This window comes from Triplophysa rosa, linkage group LG5 (assembly GCF_024868665.1).
Source record: "Triplophysa rosa linkage group LG5, Trosa_1v2, whole genome shotgun sequence".
In the NCBI taxonomy this organism is placed as follows: Eukaryota; Metazoa; Chordata; class Actinopteri; order Cypriniformes; family Nemacheilidae; genus Triplophysa; species Triplophysa rosa.
Window position 1 is genome coordinate 21,660,426 of NC_079894.1, and position 21,150 is coordinate 21,681,575.

General features: G+C 38.6%; 2 protein-coding genes and 1 pseudogene across 5 annotated transcripts; 1 reads left to right on the forward strand and 2 right to left on the reverse strand.

Annotated features, from left to right (window-relative positions):
• The first annotated feature begins 169 nt into the window (after positions 1–169).
• LOC130555030 (uncharacterized) lies at positions 170–5,899 on the forward strand. 2 transcript variants are annotated; one of them, XM_057335045.1, is made up of 11 exons: positions 170–2,249; positions 2,428–2,539; positions 2,682–2,919; positions 3,043–3,319; positions 3,435–3,612; positions 3,727–3,803; positions 4,047–4,227; positions 4,438–4,686; positions 4,799–4,970; positions 5,055–5,203; positions 5,492–5,606. In XM_057335045.1, exons 1-11 carry the CDS (start codon positions 1,965–1,967, stop codon positions 5,497–5,499), a joined length of 1,926 nt encoding a protein of 641 aa, XP_057191028.1. In that variant the 5' UTR covers positions 170–1,964; the 3' UTR covers positions 5,500–5,606. The 2 variants fall into 2 exon arrangements, with proteins under 2 accessions (XP_057191028.1, XP_057191027.1); XM_057335044.1 differs by having other exon boundaries at positions 173–2,249; positions 5,454–5,899.
• A 2,296-nt stretch (positions 5,900–8,195) lies between these two features.
• Positions 8,196–14,065, reverse strand: LOC130555035 (tripartite motif-containing protein 16-like). 3 transcript variants are annotated; one of them, XM_057335056.1, is made up of 7 exons: positions 14,004–14,065; positions 11,899–12,498; positions 11,617–11,712; positions 11,012–11,245; positions 10,777–10,927; positions 10,617–10,661; positions 8,196–9,208 (listed from the first exon to the last, which is right to left on the reverse strand). In XM_057335056.1, the coding sequence occupies exons 2-7, from the start codon at positions 12,484–12,486 to the stop codon at positions 8,685–8,687; spliced, it is 1,638 nt and encodes a 545-aa protein (XP_057191039.1). In that variant the 5' UTR covers positions 12,487–12,498; positions 14,004–14,065; the 3' UTR covers positions 8,196–8,684. The 3 variants fall into 3 exon arrangements, with proteins under 3 accessions (XP_057191039.1, XP_057191038.1, XP_057191037.1); XM_057335055.1 differs by having other exon boundaries at positions 13,893–14,016; XM_057335054.1 differs by having other exon boundaries at positions 11,899–14,016.
• A 2,826-nt stretch (positions 14,066–16,891) lies between these two features.
• LOC130555039 (tripartite motif-containing protein 16-like) lies at positions 16,892–20,418 on the reverse strand (annotated as a pseudogene).
• Positions 20,419–21,150: the final 732 nt, after the last annotated feature.

Genomic DNA, 21,150 nt, shown 5'->3' on the forward strand with positions numbered 1-21,150 from the left:
CCGGTGGAGCATGTGCATAGTCTCAGCCTCAACGATCCGTTGGCTGAACGTCTGATACATTTGGCACTGTTCGAAGTCGTTGTCTGATTGGTTAAATTCCACAGGATTTCCGGGAGACGTGTGTGTCGCGTTCTTTAACGGTCCGCCGGGAAACAAAACAAAGCGGTCCGATCGAATTAGAAAGCTTCCGTGTTACATCAGTGACAATGAGCGTTCATCAAGACCGACTAAACGCTGCTTTTTTAAAAGCATGCGAGGTTCATAGTATAGATTCTTTAAAAGACGTCCAAGAGTTTTGTTTGAGGTACTTAGTGGAGTCTAAAAGAGATGTTTTAACGTGTTTGCCGACTGGATATGGCAAAAGTCTTTTCTTTCAAGCCTGGCCGACCGTCTCCCAGAATTTGGAGGGGTACCAAGGAGATCCAATTTTGCTTGTTGTCCTTTGTTAGAAGGATTTTCATAGGTCTCTTTACACTTCTTGTCTGCTGCAGTTTCTTTGACGAGCTCTCTGTAACAGTTTCGCAACTTACAGTATTCGGTACAGTTGCAGACGAAGTGTTTGCATCAGATGGTGGTGGATCAAACAACTCACGTCTCGCAGAGCTGCTGCATTCGGAATCGGTAAATCGCTTCTTCGGTTCTTGTGTAGGAGTCGATGGTGCGCACCGTTTCTCTCTTGTTTTATTGCACATGTCACTTACAAGCAATTTCAGTCGTACTACCTCTTTTGAAACGCTGCTGTACCTCATCAATAAACTCCGACAAGATGTGCAAATCGCCAAGCTTGTGTCGTGGATCTTGCCAACAAACTCCTCCAACACGACCGTAAATTCAGCTTTGTCAAGAGAGTCATGTCCACGAAATAATCGGTGTTTATTAGTTTTAGAAACTTTGAAATTATCTAAACAAAGTCTACATATGGTTCCTACCGATTTCTTAGGTGTTTTGCTAGCCGGTGCTCTAGGAGACTGAAGCGCCATTGTAAAAGTAAATTTGGAGACGATCGTGAATGAATGATTTACTAGTTGCACATCGGTCTGTTATTGTGGGGACATTTCTACGACTCTAAACATGACGCAGCACAAAACTATACTGGATTGGTAGCTTCACCTGTCAGTCATATTGTCTTTTGGGCGGGCCTTGACCAATAAAAGCGGCCAAAGTTACCTACGCGAGACTAGGTGGAGCATAGTTTTGTATAACTGTAAGTTTAATTTTCACTTTAAACAACTTCTTTAGTATTGTAGTTTTTAAATATGTGATAGTTAGCGCAAAGACGCTCTCTGTTTATAATTCAAATAGACTTCCGTTACACTGCCTATCTGTTTCTCTGGGCTGCCTTCGTGCACAGACGCTGCCTTCGAAGTCATGGCCGTCTGCTATTTGTAAGCAAACGCTGCCAGCGGTTTTTTTTTACTAAAAAAAGCGCCTTTGACAACTTTTTCTTGTCAAAAAAGAAGTCAATTCTGAACACGGCCTTACCTTTCATAATACAAAGTACCATGCATTGACATGAATGCAAGTATGAGAGTATGGATGACACGACATATGACAGCAGTGAGGAGGGGTGTTTGAGGGGTGTAAAATAAGTGTTTAATATCAAATCAAATTTGATCAAATCATTGTGTTGTGTATTTCTTATGATTTGTTAAACAAACAGAAAAAATATAATTAAAGGGGACATTTCACGAAAATACGATTTTTTCTGTGTTTGAGTGCTATAATCAGTTCCCCGGTGCATCTACCAACCAAGAAAACGTGAAAAAGTACAATCCAGTCATTTTGCTTTGTTACGCCTTTCTCTGAAAGCATGAGAAAAAAACCAGCGCTTCAGATAACGCACTTCTTCTGACGTAGGAGAATGATGTTATTGTAATATCACCGCCCCTTTTATTCTGCTCGGTTCCACCCATGGCGCGCCATTGTGGTTTTGCAAGCGACACGAGTGTATCTGTAATAACGCAATGGCGAAAGTTCGTGCTAAGTGTTCTGTTGATGGGTGCACAGACCAGCACAGATCATTATTTAGAGTCACAGCCTCCGAGAAGTCGCGAGAGCAGTGGATTCTTTTTATTTTTAATGGGAATCCTCCGGAAAGAGTTAGCAAAAACCTGTTTGTGTGCGCGAATCACTTCAAGCCGGAGTGCTTTGTCAACCTTGGCCAGTACAAAGCAGGATTTGCTACAAAATTGTTCCTGAAAGAGGGAGCGACACCAACTGAAGGAGCCAAAGCTTCAGATGAGGAAAATGTAAGTATTTTTAAGTAAGTTAATGCGTCCCTGCTCTACAACTTTACGCTAACACAAACCAAAGTTGTGTTAGACAGGAATGTTTCGGTGTTACTTATGATTTAGACTGATTGTAGTTAATTTGTAGTTTAGAATGTAGTTTATTTTGATTGTAGTTAATTTTTCCTTGGGGGTTTAGACAAGCACATCTGCGCAATTTGCTGTTAAGGCCTGCCAAACGGATAAACCTACCCGTTCATATGGCACACAGCTCTCTATGAAGACTCTCGCTCCTCCTTTCAGAAGCACAGGTTTGTTGACCCACAGTTAGTTCATATGTTTGTGATTCCTGCTATATTTCTTTATGGTTCAGTTGTAAGTTGTAATGCTTTGTCTTTTCTTTTTTTTGCAAGTGCTAAGATCACAGTATATGTGTGTTTTGAATTTTCAAAGGAGTACAGACCGACACTGAGTACTGCACCGATGTTAGCGTTGGCACCTCTGCAGTCAGATCTTCACGATTATTTACATCAACTCCACACAAAAGACCCCGCTTGGAACTGGAGGAGGAAGAGGAAGAAGATGAGTTTGACCCTGTGGAAGGTGACTTATCTGTGATCGTTGAAGAGCCACGTGATGTCACACATGATCCTCTACAATCTGTTACTTTGACCGAATCCACAGATGTGACGTGAGTTGCCAAATATTTCACATAATTAGTTTATGAAAACAATCCAATAAATCTTGAATTTATTTCATTTTGAGCAGAATGTTAATTGATTATTTTCCTGTGAAATATTTTATTTTCTGATAGAATGGAATCTTCCATCCCCATCCACAAGACATCAACATGCATAGTGTATGAGAACTGCCTAATGGAGCTATTTGAGGTGTGCCCAAAGTGTGAACGACATTCAAGCCCGAAGACAAGAACCATGGGCACATTCTTAAGAGTGGAGCAGAACTGCCCACATTGCGAGTTCTCCAGGACATGGAACAGTCAACCCATTATTGGGTCTACTCCTGCCGGAAATATTCAACTCACTGCAGCAGTTTATATTTCAGGTGCCTCTTTCTTCAAACTTGAAAAGGTAATTAGAAACACTAAACTGTTTTTTTAGACTTATGTAACTAATTTATGTAAAAATGTTTTGTGATAAATGTATATATATTTATATTTATACCTCTTATTCTGTATGACCTCAGATCTTCCATGCAATAAAACTAAAGCTGTTCAAGTACACCACCTTTCGAAGACTTGCCCGGAGATTCATTGAGCCTGCCATTGTACACAGGTGGAAAACTACGCAGGATGCCACATTGCAGCAGCTTGGTCAACAACAGAATGTCATCCTAGGTGGTGATATGAGGGCTGATTCACCAGGTTTGTTCTCTGAATGTGTGTTTAATAGTGTATTAATGTTTTTCTTTGGGGGGTACTAGTAAAGCAGTATGTCTAGGATTGTAATACTGGTAAAAGTAAAACATCTTTTTGCAGGTCATTCTGCCAGGTATGGCAGCTATACAATGATGGACCTGCGGAACAACATGATTGTTGATCTTCAACTGGTTCAGGTGAGTGGGAGGGTCAGCTGGGAAATGCAAAGCATTAACTAAAATAAATAGCCGTGCCTTTTGCAGAAGGGGGTGCAGTTTGTGTGCACGTGGGGGGTTGGTAATATGAACACTGAAGGAAAAACACAGAAATGGGTAATACTGTCATAAAATAAATTACGATAATGAACGTCTTTGGAGATATGGCACTAAAATTAGTTTTTTTGCTGACATGTAAAACTATGCTTTTTTATTTTATTTCAGAGCAATGAAGTTGGTGGGAGTTACCATATGGAAATGGAGGGGCTAAAGAGGAGCCTTGTGCTTTTGGAGGAACGTGGTGTTACTCTGGATAGTATTGTGACAGATCGTCATCCGCAAATTCAGAAATTCCTGAAGGAGAGTAGGATCAAGCACTACTTCGATGTTTGGCATATTGAAAAGGGTAGGGTGTCATATTGTTTTGATAAGTGGACCAACAACTAGTGAAAAGATTGCTTGGTTGATGACATTATAGATTCATCATAGACAAGTTTTTTTCAGTGTAACCAAAACAGAAACATGTAGTGTTTATTTCTTTTACAATATTTGAACCACTGTGGTAATTAGTATTGTATTGCATTTGCATAATTTAAATATGTTTTTGTATTGTTAGGACTGTCCAAAAAATTGGTCCTGATGTCAAAGAACAAGGACTGTGATGTACTGAAGAAGTGGCTTCACAGTGTAAAAAACCACATGTACTGGACAGCAGCTTCATCTACATCAGGGCCAGAGAGGGTGGCAAAGTGGACATCTATACTAAATCATATCCGTGATGTCCACATCCACAAAAACCCTGCTTTCCCCCAGTGTTTGCATGCACCACTAACATCAGGGAGAAAAAAGAAATGGTTGAAAGCAGGTGTGTGCCAGATCATTTTAACCATTACCATTTAATTTTTACAGTGATTCAATGTTCAAAACAATTAGAAGCACATTTAATCCTATGGTATTACTCATTTATATTTTCTTAGGAACAAAGGCATTCTGCAAATTGGAGAAAGCCTTGACCAATAAGAGACTTTTAAAAGATGTGGAGAAGATGAGCCCTCAACACCAGACCTCGTCGCTGGAGGCTTTTCACAGCGTAATCTTACGTTTTGCACCCAAGAATGTGGTCTTTCCTTTTCTTGGAACGCTGTGCAGGTACATGCATAAAAACAATTTCAATTTATACATTGCATGTAATATTTACTCTTCATAATTCTGGGTATTGTTTTTTTTCGTAAGACTCTACCTCGCTGTCATGCACTTCAATGAAAATGCTGGGCGTCCACAAGCAAAATCATCAACTGGTGAGCTACTATACGAAGTAAACTTTCCCAAGTCCAAGAAGGGGGAATGTACTGTGAAGCCAGTGAAAGTAGATCCAACATACGGTAAGGTTTACAAGCTTTTATTTTACAAACCAAACCAAACCAAGCCAAGCCAATAAAACATGCAAAGAGACATTGCACAACACGTGAAAAATATACATATTTAAAAGATTATAGTAATAAATGTATAACTAGAAAATGTTAAGAGTACAAACAAAATGTATATATTATATAAAACAAAAATTGTAATTTTTCAAATGTGCAAAAAAGTGTTTGCAAAAAGTATGCAGTCCCTCGCTTTTTTATATTATAGCTTATGTTAGTGAACTGATGGACCTCATCTTTGAGAAGGTCTTTGAGGACCCTGTTCCATTTGAGGCAGAGGTGCGGAGGATCCCCATCCCTGACTATCTCTCTGCCCAATTTGAAAAGCCGGACAAGATGGAAGTGATAGCCAGCTATGTGTCCCGGTTTAATCAAGGGCTGATCTGAATCCAGCATACACTCCCTGAGCGTCAGGGAATTCCCGCCGTATACGTAGCACTACGAATGAGGGAATGACCACTCTGATTCGCCGGCCCAGGAAGCCCCAAGCCCAGCTTACAAAGCTTCTGTACGCCATGTATCTGTAACGGCTGAACAGATAAAATCAGAACAGATTTTTTGTTGGATCTACTTTTTGAAATGTAAAAATATTGTGTTGTGTATATAATACTTGCTATATGTCTTCCAGACAAATAAATTTACTTTATTAATAAATGGTTTTGTGTACTTTGAGTGTTTCATATTCATTAACATTTATAAACATGTTAGAACATGAGTGAAACAATAGAAATAGCCAAGTAAAATAGAGCAAACTAAGTAATGTTGAAATTTCTTTGTTGTATTTGTATTGAATGAACCGCGGGCAATTTATATACAAGGTGCAACATATAACATAATCAGGGTTCTTACACCTTTTCCAACTTCAAAATCCATCACTTTAAAAGCACTTTTAATGTGTGTTTTTATACTTTTCCAGTCACTTACAACTGCGTTATTTACATGCTGACATATACTGTATGTTCCTTTGTAGATAATCCATAGTTATACTGTATGCCAATTATATGTAATTAATTATACTATATACTAACTACTACATTTATTCCATAAAAGACTTGAGCAAATTGTCATTTAACTCACAAAGCAGACATCCTATACAGTACTGTGGGCACTTATTTGTAATTGATATGATTTGACCACATAAAATAACACAAAAGAAACATGGAAAGAACATGGGTGCGAATTATAGGTTACCGCCGCATCACAAATAGAGAATCTATCAAGTTTTTCTTTAAATTAAGAAAAATTTTGCATCAGGATTTGGCATCCTGTGTAACCTGGATAAATGTATATACAGTATATTGGATATACAGTATAGATGATGCACATAAAAAAGAACGAAAGAAATAACAGGGCAGGGCTGCAGTATTATGAAGAAAAAAAACTTTTATTTTGTTACTATAAGATAACATATTAATTAACATGAATTACGATGCGCATTGCATTTAATATAGTATTTATATAATTTGCGCTATGCCACTGAAAATCATGCAGACCACTTATCAAGATGTAAACACTGGTTTGAGACGTTACTTTTTTATCATTTAAAATCTATCAATTTCAATCTTAAAGATATTTGTTTAACATTACGTTATAAAAGTTCCCTTGATTGTATTTTGTTCAAACTTTTGTGTAGGCCTAGTGTTAAAAAACTAAAACAGGAATGTATTTCTCTGTTTCAATACACAGCCACTAGATGGCACATCTACGCCATTTATACCACACAGCACCCAACCCCCACCCCGTCAGAACTGTATCAACTTGGGTAAAGTAGGCAAAAAACCTCCCCTTTAAATTACCATTATTGTCAGATCAAAAACATTCTCAAATCCCACGTTTTAGTTTTTTTTTTTTTTTACCATTTTTTGTATCCTGTTTGGGAAAACGCCATTGTGACAACAACAGGAAGAAAGGCAAAAGTAATAATACACTTGTCTATTTTCTATTAATGTGGCAGTGCACCGCTGCAGAATAACAAGTCATTTTATCTATTAACTATTTTGTTAAAGTTACTTCAGCTAAGATATCCAATAGTATTATAACTTTTAAAGCCACTGTTGCCGCGTCTTTTATACGGTAACGTAATGAATCGGCACTTCGGTAGCCTTTAACACCACTCCTGTTGTTATGCGCTTATTTCCCAGTTTACATATTTCTGAATACGATATAATTTAACTGAGTACATACCATAAACCAGTGGTTCTCAAACTTTTTTGTTGTAAGGCCCCCCTTGTGTAGCGTGCATTGCTTTGCAGCCCCCCAAATAAAGACTTATCATCTTAAACTTAAAATTTTAATTAAACCAAGAAAATATTCAGTTAAACAATGCTAAAACATCAATTCTTTTGGTTGGTGGCGTTGTTTTTCTGATGTTTGATTGCACAAAATTTATGATAAATATCTATATTTCTAAAATGCCACAAAATCTGTGGCCCCCTGGAACCATCTTGGGGCCACGGCCCCCAGTTTTGAGAACCACTGCCATAAACAGAGACGTGATTCGTGTCTTTCCTGTTTGAGAAACGCCTACACGTCTCAAACCAAGCAGTGATTGACAGCACTCTGATCCAAAATTAAGTATTGTCAAAGCTGGGGGAAGCTGAGGGCCAATCATATTTCAGTGAGGACCGGTGCCACCCATGTCATCCTTTAAGAGGCCTACGACCCGGACGGCCGCACCACCTACTGTTGTTACTAAAAATGTTTCAGAAGGAATGACAGAGTCTACGAGATAATGAGAGAATTTTATAATGGTGATAATCTACAAACACTATAGTAGCTTACTTATGTTTCCATTGAAAGGTGGATTTTTTGCGTTCATATTGTGTGCAGAAACACAAATAACCTTATAATAATTGGTCAGTGGCCAAAGACACTAGAAGCTCATTGTTATATCAGTCTGTGCTGTGTGACGTTACTGCTGAATTTATTGAGCAAAGCAACAGAACAGAAGGACAATATTTTTGTACTTTATTTTTGGTACACTGTACTGCATGCTGCAGCGTGTTTCCTATTGATATTGTGTCACCTTTGTTTTAGCAGGCTGTCATTTGTAGTTTGAATTGTAAGCTGCAAACCATTCTATACAAAACTTTGTAATATATCAAACATAAACAACAACAAAACAATAGCTAAACTTAAAATAATATTTATGCTGACAAGAACACATGAATGCTCTGGAACATTTACACAAAGTAGAAACTTGTAGTGGGAAACACTGGGATTTACGGACTTGAAAAAACAACATGGCAGGAGCTATTAGAACAGGTAGAATCCTTAAACACAGCTGGGTAAAATCTAGTACAATTAAAGCTCTTTCTCTGTGATTTTATGAAATACATTCGCAATATGAATGTACACTGTGGGGTCATTGAGTGTAACCCAGAATAGCTTTTATCAATCCTGCATGCGAAAACTTATACAGTATATGTTTCTTTATTATCTATATTGTCAGATCACACAGTTTCACTGATCCAAAAACTCTAAATCCAGGATAGAGAGGTTGAGTGAATGTGGTCTTGACTCTGTGGATGAGGGTCATTGTGTCAGAGACGCTGTAGAAGGACAGAGTTCCTGCCCTGTGATCCACATACACTCCTGTTCTAGAAGATCTGGACACTACAGGGAGTTTAGTGTTTTTTTTATTGTGCCAGAATGAATAACTGGAGTCAGAGCAGCACAAACTCCAGGACTGATTATTACGTCCGAACAAACACTCTTGACCCCATCCCTTCCTGCTGATGCTCTTATATGACACTGATATATTTACCTCACCACTCCACTCGACCTCCCAGTAACAGCGTCCACGCACAATCTCTCTACACAACACTTGAGGTCTAATATCAAATCTGTCTGGATGATCAGAATACAGCTGGTCTTCTTCAGTGAAAGTAATCACTCTGCCCCTCTCAGACAGACGGAGACATTTGTACATTGTGTCTGGATCCAGAGTGACCGGATGGAAATCTGATGAAGTCAAATTATATAATCTGCATGTAATTTAGGATTTTCCATTTAAAATATCTAAATCATTTTACTTTATTGACATTCATTATGTTATGTATGCTATTATACCATTCAGACAAAGAACTTAATCTGAGCCATATTTATCAAGCTTCTCAAAGTGCCATTTTAGTCTTAAATGCTGAGAGTTTATGAGATTTTCTCCTCCTTCCAAACTTAAGTATAAGAGCAAGTTATCAAATTTATTAAAGCTAAGAATCACTCTTACTCTCTTAATTAAGACAGCTCGAGAGGTCTCTCAACTGCTTAGGAATTGCCACTAGGGGCTTGTGATGACGCTGAGGAGACAGAGACATGTGGTGGAAAGAGGGGTTGGCCAATGGAACATTATCATTCCACATTATACACACAAAAAAACGGTACTCTCCTCGTCCCCTGCATAGGCGTAATTGCGGGTGGCACTTTTTTAAAGTATGAATTTGCGAAAGGCATTTATTAATGAAACAACATCTACACATCATTTTTCATAATCAAATTTATACATTTAACAAACTCCTTTGTGCGCAAGATAAAATCTGCTGTTTGCGTTCGAGTTATGCTCTATGGATCATCAGTACTGTAGCGCGTTCTCGTTATGCTGTATTTTGTTCTCAATGGTATGTGTGATTTCAAACGCAAGAAAGATTTATACCGAAAATAACATTGTATTTAAAGCGAAACTACTCGACTAAAGCAAACAAAAACAAATTTCAGCACCGGTTTAATATGGGTAAGAAATGGTGGAAACGTGTTTCTTTCATTTCCAATGTCTATATCGTATTCTCTTGAAAAGTCTTTATTGTCATCTGTGTGTTGAATATTTTAGGAATTTCACCATTCAACTTGAATGTATCAGAGAACATTCTTAAATAAGGAAATCTATTCAGTGATTGGTCCATGCCAATGTCATCATCCAAAATCCCGTTTGCACACAGAAAAGTGTCGTAAATCATCTCTAAGCCTGACACTTAAGATTTAGTCCTAACACTTCACTTAAATTAAGACTGAGCTGCTTTATAACTAACTTTTAAGTGCAGCTTTGAGACATGAATTTTTTTACTCGTAAATCAATTCTTAGCAGAGTGATTCTCAGAAGCTTGATAAATACGGGCCCTGAACTATAGTTGTACAATTAAAAAATGTTTTTATATTTCTAGGTTGTATTTCTCAAATTAATTTGTCTAGAAGATTATAAACAGATTGTGAGTTCTCAGGTCAAATTATTAATTTTATTAGAAAACGAACAGAACTATATTTTCCTGAACTATACTGATAAAATGCTGAAATGCATGCTATCACAGTTGATCATTTTATTAGCATCTTGATATCAAATGATATCCTATGTGCATGTTTGTTGTTTTTTGAGACTCACATTCAAGGAACGTCTCCCTGGTCCTGGGTTCGGGAGCAACTAGGCCTATACATAAAAATATATATATTTCTATTAAGTGAGTGACATTCTTCAGATTCCTATAAAATAAAAAGTTATTACATCACGTGTGCCTTATTTCTGATAGAAATGGGTGCCTTACCTTTATTAAATATCTTTTCTATCTCTTCTCTATGAAAATGCTCCAGTTTCTCTCCGAGTCGAGTTATAGATTTTCTTACAACATCAAAAGATATGTGAAAACTGGTAGTAATGCTGAGTGTGTCAGGAGGAACAGAGTGTGACTGGAAACTCTACATGAGACACAATGTAAAAACTTTTTAGAAACCATATACACATTAAAACAAGACAGTTGTGTTTTTCAGATCTCTGTATACCTGGAGGAAATGGATGTGATCATCTGTGTGTGAAATCTGGTCCAGCTCAGCATCTCTCCTCCTCAGATCATCAATCTCCTGCTCCAGTTGTTTTAAGAGTTCTTCAGCTCGACTCACTGCAGCCTTTTCCTGATCTCTGATCAGCTGTATCACCTCAGAGCGACTTCTCTCAATGGAGCGGATCAGTTCAGTAAAGATCCTCTCACTGTCCTCCACTGCTGCCTGAGCAGAGCGCTGTTACGACACAGAGAGAGTGAGAGAGAGGAGCAATCAGTGCATTCATTCAGCTTTTACTGGTACCTCACACATCTGTTACACACAGTGGACTTCAGTGGGACTCTAAAGTGCTCCAGCACTGGACTCCTCACTGACCGACTGACTGACTGAAGGAGAGTCCTAACTGAGTGCTTTCCTGTAGAGTGGTTAGAGCATGGCGCTAGCAACGCCAAAGTCATGGGTTGATCCCAGGAATTGCACATCCTCAGAAACAAATGTATAGTATCATGCAATGTAAGTCGCTTTGGATAAAAGCGTCTGCCAAATGTATAAATGTAAATGTAATAAATGAGTGTATAACAGTCGTTGTTCTTCTTATCAAAACTCACCTTATGAGTCATCACAGCCTCTCTCAACTCCTGAAGCTTCTTCTGTTTCTCCTGAATGATTTGCTGGTATTTGCTTTGTGTTTCCATCAGTTGTTTCTGATATAAAGATTTATTGATAAATCAGATAGACTGTACATAAGAGCGAATTTTACCTAAAAATAGGTTATGTTATTCAAAAATGAATTATACAAATGATCTTTAATTATTAGCGTGACCACGAAACATTTCTTAAGGAGCAGAACTGATCACATTCACACATCACTCAGTGTTTTCAGCTCTTACCTGTTTCTCAGTCCTCTCTTGTTCAGCTGATCCAGTATTGTGATTTTTGTGCTCGCCTGCCATGCACAGATAACATATACAGCGCTGATCAGTACGACAGTAAAACTCAAGAAGTTTCTCATGTTGAGGGCAGATCATCTGCTGAAGTCGTCCAGTGGCATCAGTCACTTTGTGTCTCTTGCTTTTAAATAAATTCTCATGTTGTTCAAAATGAGTTTGACAGTAAGAGCTGAGACACACCAGACAGGACTTGACAGCTTTGTGTTTTCTCTCAGTACAGACGTCACACTCCACATCTCCAGGTCCAGCATAACAGTGATCAGGACGAGCAGCTTGTAGTTGAGTGTTCTTCAGTTTCTCCACCACTTCAGCCAGCATGGTGTTTTTACCTAAAACAGGTCTTGGACTGAAGGTCTGTCTACACTGAGGGCAGCTGTAGACTCTCTTCTGATCCTGGTCCCAGCAGTCTGTGATACAGCTCATACAGTAACTGTGTCCACAGGGAATAGTCACTGGATCCTTCAGTAGATCCAAACAGATTGAACAGATAAACTGATCCTGAACCAAAGGAACACTGGCTTCTGCCATTTTGTGTATGTACTGTACAAACAGACAAAACATATACAGGGTTTTTCCTGGCTCAAAATGAGGCGGAGGTGGTGCCATTCTTATCTTGTATACACGCATGCACGAGTAGGCCTTAAACATGACTGTTTAAGTACACCTTTAAGTGGCTCAATCAACACTTAACATATTAAAGCATAAAAAATTAGATGAAAATTACAATGATTAAGTTACATAAAACATTACTTTTATTCAACCAAACAGAAATGTTTTTAAATCAAATAAAGCTTTTTGTTCTTTTCAACTATAACTTTTCAGCCCACAATAGCCAACTAAATTAACCAGTCTTACTAAATTTGCAAAGCTCATTCACATCCTGCGTTCTCTTGTGGTTTACTGAGCTTAGAATGATTCACTGATTTTTTTATATTCGCTAGTGACTGAAAAGTTTCAACCATTTAAACGAATGGGTTCAAAGGAGTCATTTGTTTACGAGTCGTTCTGATCGCATCGTGCGTTCATAAAGCTTGTTAATCGACGTCACGCCACGTTGAATGTTGCGCCATCTTGGGAGGATGGCTACGAGTGTGTTCAATGCAGTGTTTTGTTTTTCTTGTTTGATTAGGAAATACAACTATGGTAGGTCAGTCTTGATGTGTTAAAAACTGCAATAGCATTACGCAGAGTTGCTCAGGAAAAGTCCCTGCTTCTTTCACTTTCGATTTCTCTATATAATATACAGTATCATACAAAACAAGTAAGGCAAAATGGCTGCATTCAATGGGAGGAACAAAAACCGGGACTAAAACACGCAATTATTTGCTGAAACTACAAGCAGCTGGACTCGAAGGTGAACCTTATGACTTACAAAGGAATCGGGTGTTCTTAGACACTCAAATGTTGCGCGGAATTGCGTTTCCTGATATTGTAACCATTCATTTTGCCTAGTGTTTTACCACTCAAGCAGGCGCGTTCCGGCGTGTTCACGTGGGAAAGTGCCGACACGTGCATACCCTCTATAGCAGCGGAGTATGATCCTCCCAAAATGGCGGCGCCACTGCAACATAGGGCGTGACGTCAGCTTCACATTCTCTATACAGGCAAACTCGCCGTGTAGCCTACAGTATAATGCTGATTCAACGAGCCAACTGCACAGTTTAAACAGTATACAATGATTTAGGCCACGTTAATTTAAGAAACCTTTTGAGACATTTAAGACAACTGTCTCTAAAATAACAAAATAATTTGCTTTCCTTGGTGTCATGATAGAATAGCAACAACATAGCTGTCATACAGTAAAAGGCATTTCTACTGTTTTAATACAACTATGATATAGTAGCCTACATGTAAACAAAAACATACAGAAAGACTGAAATACTGATAAAACATAACGACAGCTGCGTCTAAAAGAGTAAGAGCGGTTTAGTTACCTTCTGTGATTTATTATTAAGCCATTTAGCAAAAACACAGACTTTCTGATAACATTTTTAGTTTTTAAGGTCTTATGTTCACAAATTCAGTTTGAAAACTGCATTACACACCTTACCGCGACCTTCTTCCTGTTTAAAAGAAATGACGTATGTGTTTGTTAACGCTGATTGGTCAACTCAGTTGCCAAGGAAGAGCACCTTTGACCAACGAGAAACCTTTCGGCACGCCCATTTCTCCGAGCTGCAGAGACCCTACTTGAGAATTTCCTGGTTCGTGCAAACATGCGCGTCAGTCATATAACAAACAAGTCCACTAGATGGCAGTCAATAACTTACAAAGACAATAGCGCAAGGTGCATATCACGTTTTAAAATAAAACAAACTGATAAATTGTTCACATTGAATGCACTTTAAATTGCTGTGGGTAATTGAATTAATGTCAATGTTTGTAAGACCAAAGGGCAGCCTTGTAGACAGAGAATGTATGGAATAAATCTTTGTCGTTGGCATAAATCTGTTTATAATGTGAATGTTTTAGAGTTGCACGCTTTGCACAGGCTAATATGTGCTTGTGTCCACAGGGGGTTTCAAAGGCAGAGGTTTGTGTGTGAGGGATTCATGATGGAGACAAAAAAAAAAGATTCTCTGATGAAGAATGTTGTATTGTTTGTTCCTTGCCGAACAGGCTGGTGGGTGTACTGTGAATAGTTGTTTTTGAGAGTTGTGTGCCTTGAACTTTTCTCTGACATTATGGGTCTCACCGGCTTGTGTGTACTGGACTTCTGACTTCAGAAGCTTTTTGTTTTCTTTACAGACTTTTTGTCAGGAATATATGCATAACATTGGAAAAATGAATGCAGGACCATTGGCCTCTGGTAAGTGCTGTCATCGGTACCCTTGAACTGATGGGTCACCGATGGGTCATCCCGTGCCATCCTCCTGCAAGAGCCTGCGGACTGACTGACCATCCCAGCTCCATCTCAGGCAATTCCATCTTCACCCGCACCCAAGAGCAAAGTGACCATCTTGACCATCCCAGCTCCAGCTCAGGCAATTCCACCCCCAATCAAGAGCAAAGACGGACTACTTGTCACATTAATGCTAAATTTACAATGCTTAGTATTAAATGCTAAACTTACATCACATGACAGCAGTTTGAAGTTATTGCTGCACTCAGTTACATTATGCCATTACGATTTTCCCTGCTTATAACATTCCTCTGTTGTCTGATATCAGTCAAAAATAAGACCAAATTATACTCAAACAGTTTCAACAAATGAAACTTCCTAAATCACAACTAATAAGCTCTCCCTATTCTTCATAAACATTTACTCAGTAACTTTTAATCAAAGTCACTGAGTGCAGCTGTGACACGTCAGAGGAGACCTGGCCCTCCCGGCTAAGTCTGGTTTCTCCTGAGTTTTTTCCCCCCATTTATTTATCATTGGAGTTTGTGTTCCTTGCCACAGGGCATTGTTGGCTGGCTTGCTCACCGGGAGTGCATTTATTAGATATTATTTACTAGAATGATCTTGCCTGTTCTATAAACACCATGCACCTTTTCTGTGTTTTTCTGCTTTTCTTATTTTCTCCTGTAAAGCTGCTTTGGAACAATCCACATTGTGAAAAGCGCTATATAAATAAAATTGAATTGAATTGACCAGATTGTTGAGAATCAGTGACTTTGAAGCAGATGCTTTCTGTGCCCTCATGATGATTTATTTGTCAACTTGCAAATGCTCTTGCTCATTTTCATATGTTGTCTTTGGTGATAAGCTGGACATGATTCAATCACTCTTTGCCATTTCTCTGTTCAAGTCAGTGAAACTCTTCTAGAGATGCTTTTTGTCTAGTTTTGCTGATTTCGGTCATATCAGGGATGTTTTCTACATTTCTCCCGAATACAGATGGCACCAAACTGTTGCACACACTCTTAAAAATGCTTCCGTGTAGATTTGCATTGTTTGTTTGTCTGCATGTGAGTTGTAATCTTTAAAATGGTGTCACAATTTTATAGATTTGGCAGATATTTTTATCTAAAGCCACATTCCATTCAAGGTATGCCTTTTCAGTTCAAGAACGTCCTTGAATCAAACCATGCTGCCAGTCTATTTACTGAAGCTTAATAAAGCTGGATTTATTGTCACAGGATTTTTACACAAACTCTGCCATTTGAGATAAAGTTTTATATCTATACTCATAGCTTTATTAATATTCTTATTAAGAATGTTTTCGGTTTATTTATTTCTTATTTAAAGACAAATTCCTTGTACATGTAAACCTATGGTACTTTGCAAAAAACAACACAGATACAGCACAGCAGGCAAAATAAGGGACAACATAATACAATCAGCAGAACAGCACATCAGTTTTCCAACTGTTAATTGTGTTAAAGGGATACTTTAGCAAATCAAAATTTCCCCCTGTTTTACTCACCCTCAAGGCATCCTAACTGAATATGGTTTTCTTCTTGAAGAATAATGCAGTCGGAGTTATAATACCACGTATCATTTTACTTCCAAGGGGTAGAATGGGAGTGAATGGGTATTGACTTTTTGAAGCTCCAAAACGTGCATCCACCGATCAAAGAATTGCTCGACACGGCTCAGTGGTCTTGACAAAGGTCTTCTGAAGCAAATCGATGCGCTTGTTATAGAGAATATTGACACATATTGACAGCGCTATTAACGTTGATGTCTAGCTTCAGTACTCTCTCGAATACGCGTGAACCAGAGGCTTGTTTTTCCGGCAAATGACAGTGACGAAAACTCCCGCCAGAGTAGACGCTATCCTATTGGAACAAAAGGAAAAATGCAGCATTCGTCACCGGAACGTACAACATGCCTGCGTCATCTGCCGGAAAAACAAGCCTCTGGTTCACGCGCATTCGAGAAATGACAGAAACTAAACATCAACGTTAATAGCGCTGTCAAAAACACCCATTCACTCCCATTCTATCGCTTGGAAGTAAAATGATACTTGGTATTATAACTCCGATTGCATTATTCTTCAATAAGAAACCCAGTCAGGATGCCTTGAAGGTGAGTAAAACAGGGGGAAATTTTGATTGGCTAGTAAAGTATCCCTTTAAGGTAAATGTCTGTTAGACTGAATGCTACCTTGTAGACAGAGAATTGGTGGACTAAATCTTTCCAAATTCCAGGGTGGAGGTGTGCTACAAATTTAAATATAAAATGTATGTGAGTGTCTAAGTTTGTGTGTGTGTTTGGCATCAGCTACGACAAAATCTTAACTGCACTAAACAGGCCTACTGGAAAGCTTAGGTATAAACTATTGTGTTGCTTCGGCAAATATGACTCATTTTGGTATTCTGGTGAAAATCTACCTATGCTGTGTACTGCTCTATATTTGTGTTTATCAAACTATGATGTCCCATCAACATCTGCTGATGAAGACAAGAAAGAATGACAGACTGCCTTATCAATGAAATGTATTGAGCAAAACAAAAAGTAAATTTTTGACATAATAAACATTATTCATTTATTTGCACTGTACTACATGTATTGTAGTTTACTATTAATACTGATCATAAAACTGAACTGTTACTTTGTTTGCTGGCTCATATCAATGCATCTATCCTACATGTAAAAACCTATAAAAACAGTGTGATACAATTTGTGTTGTTAATATCAGTGATTCTCTATATTTCTTTTGCCTCTTCAAAATTCAGATATGATAGTAATATTTGTATCATTTATACTGTTAGATCACACAGTTTCACTAATTTACAAACTCTAAACCCAGGATAGAGAGGTTGAGTGAATGTGGTGTGGTGTGGACTCTGTGGATGAGGGTCATTGTGTCAGAGACGCTGTAGAAGGACAGAGTTCCTGCACTGTGATCCACATACACTCCTATTCTAGAAGATCTGGACACTAAAGGCAGTTCAGTTTCAATGTTATTGTGCCAGAATGAGCAACTGAGCTCAGAACAGTACAAACCCCAAGACTGATCATTACATCCAAATGAACACTCATAACCCTTTCCCTTCCTGCTGATGCTCTTATATGACACTGATATATCCACCCCACCACTCCACTCAACCTCCCAGTAACAGCGTCCACACACACTCTCTCTACACAACACCTGACGATAATTGTCAAATCTGTCTGGATGATCAGGATACAGCTGGTCTTCTTCTGTGTAAGTAATCACTCTGCCCTTCTCAGACAGATGGAGACATTTATGTGCTGTGTTTGGATCCAGAGTGACCAGATGATAATCTGATAGAGACAATATCACAATAATCTGTATGTCAATTAAGAAATTTGAATTTCAATAATTAAAATAAAGCTTCAAGTTTTATTTATTTTGTTTTTATGGACAGTCGTTGTGTTAAGAAGGTAAAAGAGATTATATAATTTAGTGAAAGAAGACAATCTGTTTGTTACAGTGTGCAAATATGTGTTTGAATGTGTGAACACTAAATTGAAGTCCCTCTGTTCTATAGTTATCTATTTGATGTATAGTTATGTTTCTCTGTGGACAAACATCGTATGCACATTCATTGTGATTGATGAGTAGTACCATTCTAGAGGGGGCTATCATCATTACTAAAATCCATATTATTGCTGTTCAAATCATTTCAAAATAATACCTTCAGTATGTGTGTGTTTGTTTGTTGTGACTTACATTTTTGGAATTTGTCCCTGGTTGTGGGTTCAGGACAAACTATATATCAGAAAAAATAGTCATTGATCTTCAGAATGTAATAATCTTTCTAAATTTCATAGAGTAATAGGTGCTTTACCTCGATCAAATGTCCTGTCTATCTGTTCTCTGCACAAACACTCAAGTTTCTCTCTAATTTTTTGAACATCGTCAAATGAGAGGAGAGAACTGACAGTGATGTTGAGTGAGTCTGTAGATCCAGGAGGGACACAGAGAGACTGGAAACTCTACACAGACACAGAGACAAAACATATTATATACAAAAAGTACACGTAAAACACATTCACCCCTTCCTAAAGACCACTGTCCTGTTTTTCAGATCTCTGTATACCTGGAGGAAAAGAATGTGATCATCTGTGTGTGAAAGCTGCTCCAGCTCAGTGTCTCTCCTCCTCAGATCATCAATCTCCTGCTCCAGACACTTCAAGAGTCCTTCAGCTCGACTCACTGCAGTCTTTTCCTGATCTCTGATCAGCTGTATCACCTCAGAGCAGCTTCTCTCAATGGAGCGGATCAGTTCAGTAAAGATCCTCTCACTGTCCTCCACTGCTGCCTGAGCAGAGCGCTGTTAGGACATACACAAACACAAACACACACGCACGCACGCACGCACGCACAGCACACACACACACACGCACGCACGCACGCACGCGCACACACACACACGCACGCACGCACGCACGCGCACACACACACACACACACACACAGAGAGGTGAGGTGGGGTGCGGGGGCATTCGTATTGATCGATTCAAGCTCTTACTGTTTCTTCACACAGTCTGTTGCACACAATGGACTTCAGTGGGACTGTAAAGTGCTCCAGCACTGGCTGTGAAACATCTCTTCCAGCAGTCAGCACCTGATCTTCTGATCAAAACTCACCTTATGAGTCTTCACAGCCTCTCTCAACTCCTGAAGCTCCTTCTGTCTCTCCTGAATCCTCTGTTGGTATTTACTCTGTGTTTCCTTCAGTTGTTTCTGTTGGAAATAATTATATATTAAACAAACATTACATAAGAGTACATTTTAAAATCAAATAAATAATGATAGGCCTATAAAAGGCCATACAGATCTTTATTTGTGTACAGTGTAATCATATAAAGAAACATGTATTATGAAGCAAAACTGTTCACATACTGTAAACATCAACTCTTACCTGTTTCTCAGTTCTCTCTGCTGCAGCTGATACAGTCTTATGGTTTTTGTGTTCATCCACCATACACAGATAACATATACAGCGCTGATCAGTATGACAGTAAATCTCTAAAAGTTTCTCATGTTGAGGGCAGATCATCTGCTGAAGTCGTCCTGTGGCATCAGTCACTTTGTGTCGCTTTCCAGAGTGAAGTTCTTCATGACGTTCAAAATGAGTTTGACAGTAAGAGTTCAGACACGCCAGACAGGACTTGACAGCTTTGTGTTTTCTCTCAGTACAGACGTCACATTCCACATTTTCAGGTCCAGCATAACAGTGATCAGGACGAGCAGTTTGTAGTTGAGTGTTCTTCAGTTTCTCCACCACTTCAGCCAGCATGGTGTTTTTACCTAAAACAGGTCTTGGACTGAAGGTCTGTCTGCACTGAGGGCAGCTGTAGACTCTCTTCTGATCATCATGATCCCAGTAATCCGTAATACAGCTCATACAGTAACTGTGTCCACAGGGAATAGTCACTGGACCCTTCAGGAGATCCAGACAGATTGAACAACTGAACTGATCCTGAGACAAAGGAACACTGGCTTCTGCCATTTCGCTGTATGTACAAAGAGTCAGGAAGACGGAAGATTAACAGGTCGATAGTTCAGTTTCAGTTTTCCTGAAATCAGGAATTTCCTGGTTCGTGCAAACGAGTGTCAGTTATATAATAAACAAGTCCACTAGATGGCAGTCTTATACAGCATTATATAGTGCATATATGGGACGAAAAATGGGAGTTGGACGTTAGGGGAAAGAGAGGCGCCCTCACAGGATCACCTCACTGGTTTTCAATCATCGGATCAACTTTAAGTAAATAAAATAGTAAGTGATATATAATGAAAAATAAGTAAATGAAGTGATATTTAGGCTATGTAATGCGGTCAGCCGTTATAAATCGGGGTATTTTATAACGGCCTAGAACTCGGCTCAACCAATCAGAAGTAAGGACCAGAACTGACCGTTTTATATAGATCGTTTTGCTGTCAATCTACTGAGGATAACAAAAACCTTACATGCATGGTAAATGAAACATTTTTATTTTCTAATGAATCATGAACTAAACATTCTCACTGAGTAATAAAAATGTATCTGGGTGTTGTGGGTATTTTTTAGTAGACAGTTCTCTACCTTCAGCTTGATAGTGTTAGCTGCAAACTGACGATTCCATTGAGATATTATGAAAACACATATATGAAGTGTGTGTGTGTGTATATTTTTCTTGGTGTAATTTGTCCATTATAAACTGATAAGCATGAAATGAAACTCTCATCGCCTAATACCAATATATGTCACAATGCTCAACACCTGGAGATTTATTGTATAATCCCACTCATTCTGTTTGCCAGCTTCATATATTATTGAAGCTTCATAC

Bases quoted from the DNA above. Each gene is read 5' to 3' on its own strand.
- LOC130555035 (XM_057335054.1), bottom strand. From the start codon at position 12,606: ATGTTTAAGGCCTACTCGTGCATGCGTGTATACAAGATAAGAATGGCA. The intron at 11,713-11,898 runs GTAAGAGCTGAA...TCTTTATATCAG, and splicing joins AAGAGAGGACTGAGAAACAG to AAACAACTGATGGAAACACA. The intron at 10,662-10,776 runs GTAAGGCACCCA...TTTTATGTATAG, and splicing joins AGAAAAGATATTTAATAAAG to GCCTAGTTGCTCCCGAACCC.
- LOC130555030 (XM_057335044.1), top strand. From the start codon at position 1,965: ATGGCGAAAGTTCGTGCTAAGTGTTCTGTTGATGGGTGCACAGACCAG. The intron at 4,687-4,798 runs GTGTGTGCCAGA...ATATTTTCTTAG, and splicing joins AAAGAAATGGTTGAAAGCAG to GAACAAAGGCATTCTGCAAA. The intron at 4,971-5,054 runs GTACATGCATAA...TTTTTTCGTAAG, and splicing joins TTTCTTGGAACGCTGTGCAG to ACTCTACCTCGCTGTCATGC.